Source organism: Leucoraja erinacea, unplaced genomic scaffold, assembly GCF_028641065.1.
Source record: "Leucoraja erinacea ecotype New England unplaced genomic scaffold, Leri_hhj_1 Leri_1380S, whole genome shotgun sequence".
NCBI lineage: Eukaryota > Metazoa > Chordata > Chondrichthyes > Rajiformes > Rajidae > Leucoraja > Leucoraja erinaceus.
Window position 1 is genome coordinate 1 of NW_026575650.1, and position 10,000 is coordinate 10,000.

At 45.5% G+C, this 10,000-nt stretch overlaps 1 protein-coding gene across 1 annotated transcript; it reads right to left on the reverse strand.

Moving 5' to 3' along the window:
- Positions 1-2,195: 2,195 nt before the first annotated feature.
- Positions 2,196-9,212, reverse strand: LOC129715759 (CD276 antigen homolog). Its single transcript, XM_055665614.1, has 4 exons — positions 9,030-9,212; positions 6,145-6,405; positions 4,892-5,007; positions 2,196-2,513 (listed from the first exon to the last, which is right to left on the reverse strand). Exons 1-4 carry the CDS (start codon positions 9,199-9,201, stop codon positions 2,403-2,405), a joined length of 660 nt encoding a protein of 219 aa, XP_055521589.1. The 5' UTR covers positions 9,202-9,212; the 3' UTR covers positions 2,196-2,402.
- Between the last annotated feature and the right edge of the window lie 788 nt (positions 9,213-10,000).

Genomic DNA, 10,000 nt, shown 5'->3' on the forward strand with positions numbered 1-10,000 from the left:
CTCCTTGAGCCTTTTGGGCAGATCCGCACCAAATAGCAGCGCCTGGCGTTCGGGCGCTGGAGCTTTACAGAGGCCCGCATATGTTGGTTGAGGGCAGGCCTGATGTTGTCCCGCCGTAGGTGTTTAGCTCGTACGTGGTGCCGCACATCAGTGCGAGGGCATCTTGCTGGGGTATGGTCAGGTCTTCCTCCCCAACTTGACCGAGCAAAGGCGGGTGACGGCTGCTGAGTGTAGCTTCAGGACTCGCTGCATTTTTTACCTCCTGAGCCCTTATGTGCTGCCCCAGCTGGTTCCAGATCTGCCCATTTACCGTCTTGACCTTCAGCGCCTCGCAATTTTCGGGGCGCGATGTAGTTGTCAAGGGCCTGCTGGACAGCCTTGTCCTGCAGCGGGTTGTTGGACAGCCTGTTTATAGTTGCCGCCATTCTGGGTGGCAACACCATCCCAGTTGTTGGTGGTGCCGCATATCGGCCCCACTACACCCAGTAGCTCTTCTTCCGGCACGCCCGGCATGCTGACGATATCCTCCGCCTGCCCTTGGGATAGGCCAGCCCAGTCCTGGCCTCCCTTACTGCCCTCGAATATAGAGGGTACAGAAGGGTGTGGAGAGGAGGAGGCCAAAGCCCGTCCTCCTGGGAGATGCCGCATCTCCTCATTAATCATACGTTCGAGGAGCTGCCTCATGCAGCTCATCCGAACGTCTCCCCTTTTCGGTGGGGGAGAGTGTTCCCGTTCCTCCGAATCATCGGAGGACACCGGCCGGTCGGTTTTCTGTGTCGCCTTCCTCCCTGTGCGGGGCGTCGAGATTTGCAGCACTGGGGGCGGCTCGGTGTCGGGTGAGCGGGAGCGTTGAAAAAGCTCCTCCGCTGCGAGAGGCTGCCGTCCCGCTATGGACCCGTCCTCGGGTGGAGTAGGGCAGGCAGTCCTCCTGGCTGGTCGCTGGCGAGAGGCCATTATTCTCTCTAGCGCGACTTTGAAACAAAAAAGGCACTTACCTGAGGTCTCGTCTTTATGCTGCAGCTGGAGAGCCTGGCTCCAGCTGCTGCCGCTGTTGCACTGCTGACGTAATGCCGCGCCTGCGCGCTGGGTGGGTTCTTCACGTAGTCACTCACGTGACTCCGAAGTAAAATCTAATATAAACATCCACCACATTCCTCACTGTGATGGAAGGTAATACAATTCAATCATCTTCCCTTTTTGTTCACCCGTGGTCGGTCGGGGCTGTTGAACCCTCCGCAGTCTCCGCTCACTCACTGCCGGCCGACACACGACATAAAGGTCCCTTTAAACTTCCATGATCCAAAGACATCCCCATGAAGAAGGCCTACGCATGGACAGCTATCCAGCCAGAAGATGCAAAAGCATTGCGGGAGTTTGCGATATTTGTTACAAGTATGAAAGAAATGACTACACTCTTAGACCACATGCAAGAAATGAATGTTGTCGGCAATATGAGAATGATCACTCTAAAACTGTCCTATAGACTTAGAGAAAAGATAAAGCTGGTCTGTTAGAGGAAAATGAGAATGGAGAGGCCATGCTTCCTGATCTGGGGAACTTCATAGAAAAGGGAGTTCGGTTCAGGTCAAATTTACACTGTGGGAGTATTCAAGATCCTAAACCAATCGCAACTGTCAAAGGTTCTACCTTTACTAAAACAAAAGGAAGATCAGGACCTAAGGGAAGTAGTTTTGTTTCCGCTGTAAATACCTGCAGAAACGAAAGGCCAAAAGGAAGAAGATACATCTACTGTTAAACCAAAATGGTTCTGCTTGTCATCCAGTGAGAAGAAGATACATCTACTGTTAAACCAAGATGGTTCTGCTTGTCATCCAGTGAGAAGAAGACAGAGGAATGACAAAGAGATGGCCCACAAGAGGGAAGGGAAGGGAAGGGAAGGGAAGGGAAGGGAAGGGAAGGGAAGGGAAAGGGAAGGGGGGGCTGTCGATGACTGGTCAGCTCAGACCTTGCATCCCATCCCAAGAATGGACACCGCATTCTTGACAGAGCCAAGGAGAGCTTGTAATAGGAACACTTCTCTCTCCGTTTCCCACCACGGATGGCTGACCTGCTGAGTTCTACCGGCACTTTGGTGGGGAATGGGCAGGTGATGTGTCGGGTCTGGACCCGTCTTTGGACTGATGAAGTCGGGGGAGAAAGCGATGGGGTAGGGACAGACTCCCGGACTTGATTAGGAGGGGGGAGTCTCCTTAATTTGGGGTCTGCATACAAGACAGACTTACGACAGTTCGGAGAGATGACAACCAAACAAGCACAAAGCAAATGCACAATAAACCCACAAATCTATTTCCAAAGTCTCCGTTCAGTCTCAATATTTTTGCAGGAATACACATTTCCTTGGACATGAGGCTGATGGGCTGAATGGCCTCTTCTGCGCTGGGTCATTCATTCTGATCCCTCAGATCTGGGTCAGAGTTCAGGGTCTGCATTGCGACAGCTTCGTTTGAATTGTTTGTGACATTTCCTGTAACTTCCCGTGGATTTCTGCAGCTCTATCAAACAAGAGCAACAAATATGTTTTAAATAAAGAGTTTCTCCTGCAATGATAAACAATAGGCTGGAAGTGATAGGTAAGAGGGAGTTTGGAGACAAAGTTGGGAACATTTACATGGCCATTTCATGTAAACATAAACACTCATTAGGAGAACGAGGAGTTCTGTAGCCCCATTGAAGGAAGGATGTCAAGGCTTTGGAGAAGATGCAGAAGAGATTTACCAGGATGTCGTCTGCATTTGAGTGGGAAAAAATGCAACATTTATGAAGTTTTATGAAGGGTTGTGGTAGAAACAGCTCTGAGAGTGAGTGGCGTTTAAGAGGTTTTTAGATAGTTAGATATGCTCATTAATATGCAGGGAACGGACAGGTTTGGATCATGAGCAGGTTTTTAGATAGGCACATTATTTAGATAGGCACATTATTTAGATAGGTACATTATTTAGATAGGTACATTATTTATTTAGATAGACACATTATTTAGATAGGCACATTATTTAGATAGGTACATTATTTAGATAGGCACATTATTTAGATAGGCACATTATTTAGATAGGCACATTATTTAGATAGGCACATTATTTAGATAGGCACATTATTTAGATAGATAGGCACATTATTTAGATAGATAGGCACATTATTTAGATAGATAGGCACATTATTTAGATAGGCACATTATTTAGATAGATAGGCACATTATTTAGATAGGCACATTATTTAGATAGATAGGCACATTATTTAGATAGGCACATTATTTAGATAGGCACATTATTTAGATAGGCACATTATTTAGATAGGCACATTATTTAGATAGGCACATTATTTAGATAGGCACATTATTTAGATAGGCACATTATTTAGATAGATAGGCACATTATTTAGATTATCTAACTATCTAAAAACCTCTTAAACGCCACTCACTCTCAGAGCTGTTTCTACCACAACCCTTCATACAACTTCATAAATGTTGCATTTTTTCCCACTCAAATGCAGACGACATCATGGTAAATTTAGATCTTCTTGGGGAAGCCTTGACAGGGGCTACAGAACTCCTCGGTTCTCCAATGAGTTTTTAGGTTTAAGAAGGGTTTTCGGCCCGAAACGTTGCCTATTTTCGAGCTCCATAGATGCTGCTGCACCCGCTTACAGTTTCTCCAGCTTTTCTGTGTAACCTTCGATTCTCCAGCATCTGCAGTTCCCTCTTTAACACATTATTTAGATTGATAGGCACATTATTTAGATAGATAGGCACATTATTTAGATAGATAGGCACATTATTTAGATAGGCACATTATTTAGATAGATAGGCACATTATTTCGATAGGCACATTATTTAGATAGGCTCATTAATATGCGGGGAATGGAGAGATTTAGATCATGAGTAGGCAAAAGGATTAGTTTAAATTAGCATCATGAACAACATCGACATTATGTGCCAAAGGGGGCCTAATTCTTTGGTACCCGGACGTGGCATCGAAGGACGAGATGCTGAAGAAAAGAAGTCGCCAAATAACCGAATGGAAACAAAACCAAAACGGCAACGAACCGAATGGCCGCTCTGCTGAAAAGTCAAATCATGGACATGACGTCGCCGGGGGTTGGGACTTGTCAGCAATTGTTCCAGACGCCCCGCGTCCATCACATCACTGGCCTGTGGAGATGGGAGGGTGGGAGTCACTTTCACACACAAGCCATTATTTGACTTTTCGGCAGAGCAGTCATTCGGTTATTTGGCGTTTCAGCTAAGATTCCATTTGGTTATTTGGCGTTTCATCTACGTTTCCATTCGGTTATTTGGCGTTTTATCTACGTTTCCATTCGGTTATTTGGCGTTTCATCTACGTTTCCATTCGGTTATTTGGCGTTTCATCTACGTTTCCATTCGGTTATTTGGCGTTTTATCTACGTTTCCATTCGGTTATTTGGCTTTTATCTACGTTTCCATTCAGCTATTTGGTGTTTCATCTACATTTCCATTCGGTTATTTGGCGTTTCATCTACGTTTCCATTCGGTTATTTGGCGTTTCATCTACGTTTCCATTCGGTTATTTGGCGTTTCATCTACGTTTCCATTCGGTTATTTGGCGTTTCAGCCACGTTTCCATTCGGTTATTTGGCGTTTCATCTACGTTTCCATTCGGTTATTTGGCGTTTCAGCCACGTTCCCATTCGGTTATTTGTCTTCGACTTCTTTGCTTCAGATTCTCGTCCTTAGATGCCACGTCCACACTCTATTTCTGTGCTGCACTGTTCGATACAAAACACTAAAATACAGATTGTCATCACTCTAATATGTTCTGTGAACAGCCATTTCCTCAATGTCAGAGACAGCCCGCCATTGGTTTCTGATATATTGAAAAGATCATGAAATTCTCACCCTGTTCATCCTCCACGAGCAGCAAATGAGTCCAAGAGCAAAGGCCAGTTTAATCACCAAGTAGCACAGAACTATGATGATCCTAATGCTCGTGAAGGACGAAATGTCTAATGATCCTGTGAAGGATAAAATTGACATATTAATTTCCTTTCTCCAACGTGTTTCATAATTAAATACTCCTGTATGTCATGTGACAACATTCTGAATTAGACACTGGGACACAGTGAGAAATATTTGTGCCACGTCTAAGTCCAGGGTACATTTTATTTTGTGTCCATAACATCTGAGTACTTCTGTTTGATAGTTTCTGCTTCATTACTTTTGGAACATTGTGAATATGTTTTGGGTCTGAATATACACAACATAGGTTGATCCATTATCTAAACTGATGTCAACCAGGTGTCTACACAATAGGGTGTGGATACAGATTCACAGCTGAGACTCTGCACGATCTGAATTCTTACTTTGGGCCGTATTGCCTGAGGATCTAATAGAGTCATAGAATGATACAGTGTGGAAACAAATCTGTCAGCCCAACTTGCATGTCCCAGTTACACGTCCCACCTCCCCCAAGCTTGGTCCATATCCCTACAAACCTGTTCTATCCATTACCCAGTGAGGTGTGAGAGGCATGGCTCATTCACTTGGGTTTATTTAAAGAGATGACCATTTTATAAAGGTGTAATCTTGCTTCAATGTTACCCTCATGTATAGGTTTGAAAGATGTGTTTCTGTAACATGTAAACACAAAATACTTCATATTTGTTGCTTTATTCACTGATATAACATTATGCCATCAATTGGCAGGCTCCAGTGAAGTTACACTTTGATCTGTAGCATTGGGCATTGATGGAAATATGGGAGACTTTGAGAGAAATTGGTTTATTTAGGATTATACAGGGAAAAGGGGTGGAAGTTTGCAACCTTCACTTGGTCCGCCCTGTTTCAACTAATGCAATCAACTCGACGTGTACAAACGGAAGATCAAATAGAACAAGTTGTCCAACAACTTTAGACTGTGCACGTCACATGCAAGAAAAAGAAGATACAGGAAAAAGTAGAATTAATATTCCAGCAGTGGTTGAAGGTTGTTATTGGTCCTTGTGAAATCTGCGGTTAGAATTTTGTTTGGAAATGCCTTTAATGTCAAGTATTTAATACAGTCAAGGTACAACTATATTCCCCTATCAAATGTCAGGACATCAAAACTCAATCATGACTCTAAGTATGAAGAACAAACCCTTATCACTTACCACTGGGCTCCAGATAGTACGGGACAAAAAGCCGGGGCAGGTCTTGATCAAACAAAACACATCTCCAGTTCCCTCTGCCTCTCTCAGCTTTCTGAATAACCAGACTCAGTGATTTCTCTTCCTCAGTCAGTGTCTTTTCTCCAACACGTTTGCCATCGCCATTGATCCAAACCAGTCTCATTGACCCAATGACGTGAGACACAGAGCAGGTCAGGGTAACGGTGTCTCCCTCAGTCACTGCATCAGACGGTTCAGCTGTGACTGTGGAAACAAGCAGGTTGTTTACATTTTAAACAATAAGTTCATCAGTAAACTCAGTGGCAACATTCTGACTCCTACCTTTCACTGTGATTAGATCAATGGTGGGAAATGGATTTGGTTCCAGATAACAGACGTAAACTCCGGCATCTTGAAACACAACGGGGACAATCCTCACATTGAAATCCTTGCCATCGAAGAGTTTCCCTGAGGTCACCAGTCGATTCACGAAGTTGGTCCCATTGACATTGATGATGATGATGGGCTGAGAACGTTTTGCAGATGCTATTACTTTCCACTGTTGAAAGTGATGAGGTGCCCAGGTCCACTCAGCACGGGAATAGTTACGACCATAACTCCCAGAACAATCCAGGTGAAGTTCACTGTGACCGGTGCTGGAGCGGTAAAGTGTGTATCTCCCATTATATAAATCTGTATCAGAGAGACAGAGGATAACTCCTTTCAGTATTACAGTTACTGTGCCAAACACACATTCTCAACCGTATTCTTATAAACATTCGTGGTGTTTTGTTCAACTGATCAAGTTTCAAATGTAACATCTTTCATGAATGCCGCACTAAACTCATCAGATCTTTATACAATACAATGTGCTGTACGGCAGTAAATTGCAGTGAAGTTTGGATATTCCACTCTACATTTCAACATGAGGTTGGCCCCCACACCCGGACTGTCCGGGAATGTCCCGGGATGGAATGAAACCTCCCGGAGACTCCCGAGAGCGGTGTGGGAGGTGAATGTCTCTGTCAGTCTGCAGGAGGTGGTTCAGGTTCGGGTTCGGGTTCAGGTTCAGGTTTCAGGTTCAGGTTCAGGTTCGGGTTCGGGTTCGGGTTCGGGTTCGGGTTCGGGTTCAGGTTCGGGTTCAGGTTCAGGTTCAGATTCAGGCTGTGGACAGAAGCAGCCCAGAGGATGCCTGCACGGGGACTGACCCGGACACGTTGGCACTTCAAGTGGATCGGCTTATTCCCATTATTCCCACCATCCCTCTTCCATTCACAACATTGATTCCCTGTCCTCCCCTGTTCCCGGGTCCTGCTCCCAGCTGAATGCTCATCCCAAGCCCGAGTCTGCAGCAGCTGGAATCACTTCAAGCAACACCAGACTCGGAGAGAAGGGTCAGTGTGGGGAGAGGGGATGGATTGTTGTTCAGTGTTGATGTGTGGGTCGGGACCCCCAGTGTGTGTGTGAGCAGCAAGTGCTGGTGACTACACTTTCTATCTGACACTTTGATGTGAAGTCCTGTATCAGTATCTCAGTCTCAGATACTGGAGCATTGATGGCAAGATGAGTCCTGTATCTCAGTCTCAGATACTGGAGCATTGATGGCAAGATGAGCCCTGTATCTCAGTCTCAGATACTGGAGCATTGATGACAAGATGAGCCCTGTATCTCAGTCTCAGATACTGGAGCATTGATGACAAGATAAACTGACCAAATACTTTACTGAACAATGGTTACAGAAAGACATCTCCCTCCTGTGCTGTGTGTGTGTCTGTCACACAGAGACAAGCGGGCAGCTGCTCCACACAGAGACTTTCTGGAAACTTCTCCCTGATCATTGCAGCATTTTATACAGGAGAGCAGTTGGTCACTGCCACAGTTCTTCACAGAGCGCACACATAATATCACAAGAAGCACCGTGATACAAATGTCTACTCAATTTGAGAAGGAGAAGGTTAAATCAGAAGTGTCAGTGATGCAGTTGAACAAAGGGGACTATGAAGGCATGAGAGGGGAGCTGGCCAAGGTAGACTGGAAAGGGATCCCAGCAGGAATGACGGTGGAACAGCAATGGCAGGAATATCTGGGCATAATCTGGAAGACGCAGGATCATTTCATTCCAAAAAGGAAGAAAGATTCTAAGGGGAGTAGGAGGCAACCGTGGCTGACAAGCGAAGTTAGGGATAGAATAAAACTAAAAGTAAAGATGTATAACACAGCAAAGAGTAGCCGGGAGCCAGAGGATTGGGAAACTTTCATAGGACAACAGAAGGAAACAATACGGGCAACACGGGGTGAAAAGATGAAGTACGAGGGGAAGCTGGCCAGGAATATAAAGAAGGACAGTAAAAGCTTCTTTAGATATGTTAAGGGAAAAAGAGTAGCAAAGTCAAATGTGGGTCCCTTGAAGGCAGACACGGTGAAATTATTATGGGCAACAAGGAAATAGCAGAAGAGTTGAACAGGTACTTCGGATCTGTCATCACTAAGGAAGACACAAACAATCTCCCAGATGTACTGGAGGACAGAGGATCTAAGGGGGTCGAGGAACTGAAAGAAATTGTCATTAGGCGACAAATAGTATTGGGTCGGCTAATGGGACTGAAGGATGATAAATCCCCTGGACCTGATGGTCTACATCCCAGGGTCCTCAGGGAGGTGGCTCTAGAAATAGTGGATGCATTAGTGATCATTTTCCAATGTTCAATAGATTCAGGATCAGTTCCTGTGGAGTCAAGGGATGTGGGGAGAAGGCAGGCACGGGTAATTGATTGGGGACGATCAGCCATGATCACAATGAATGGCGGTGCTGGCTCGAAGGGCCAAATGGCCTCCTCCTGCACCTATTGTCTATGTTTCTATATCCAATGGGAGGTGTTTACACTCACTGGTGTTTACAGTAAAATCTCCGTTACTTGTGTGAAGAATGTTTCCGTTTTCCCGCACTTCACACACATACAGATTCCCATCCTCCACTGTAACGTGTTGAACCATCAGATAGACCGTGTTATCCAGGCGGATCTGATCAGTGTTGCTCCTGTTCTGCTGGGATGAGTCCATGGGTCTGAGAGTCTGGAGATGGTGCAGCTGAGTGTAACGTCACTGCCCACCTGAAGCCACCGTGGACTTGCCTTAACTGTGAAAAACAGAGCAATGAGATTCAGAGTGAGTAGTGGTTAGTACAAGTCTAGTCCCAGATAGGACAATAACATTCTTGCTTGCTGCAGCACAACAGAATATTGTAGGCATCAATACAGAACAGATCAGTGTGTCCATATACCATAGAATATTTATATATACACACATAAATAAACAGATAGAGTACAATAGGCTGTTATAGTTCACAGTTTGTTTGAAGTTGGGTTTAATAGTCTGATGGCTGTGGGGAAGATAGCTATTCCTGAACCTGGATGTTGCAGATTTCAGGCTCCTGTACCTTCTACCTGAAGGCAGAGGAGAGATGAGTGTGTGGCCAGGATGGTGTGGGTCCTTGATGGTGCTGCCAGCCTTTTTGAGGCAGCGACTGCGATAGATCCCCTCGATGGTGGGGAGGTCAGAGCTGATGATGGACTGGGCAGTGTTTACAACTTTCTGCAGCCTTTTCCTCTCCAGGGCGCTCAAGTTGCTGAACCAAACCACGATGCAACCGGTCAGCATGCTCTCTACTGTGCCCCTGTAGAAGTTAGAGAGAGAGTCCTCCTTGACATACCGACTCTCCGTAATCTTCTCAGGAAGTAGATACGCTGATGTGCTTTCTTTATAATTGCATCAGTGTTCTGGGACCAGCTCTTGACTCTCTCCACCATCGACCCGTTGATATAAACGGGACTGTGGGTCCCCATCCTACCCCTTCTAAAGT

Excerpts from the sequence above, each read along its gene's own strand:
- LOC129715759 (XM_055665614.1), bottom strand. The coding sequence starts at position 9,201 with ATGGACTCATCCCAGCAGAACAGGAGCAACACTGATCAGATCCGCCTG. Across the intron at positions 6,406-9,029 it reads AGATTTTACTGTAAACACCA|TCACAGCTGAACCGTCTGAT; the intron begins GTGAGTGTAAAC and ends TTGTTTCCACAG. Across the intron at positions 2,514-4,891 it reads GCTCGTGGAGGATGAACAGG|AGCTGCAGAAATCCACGGGA; the intron begins GTGAGAATTTCA and ends CTTGTTTGATAG.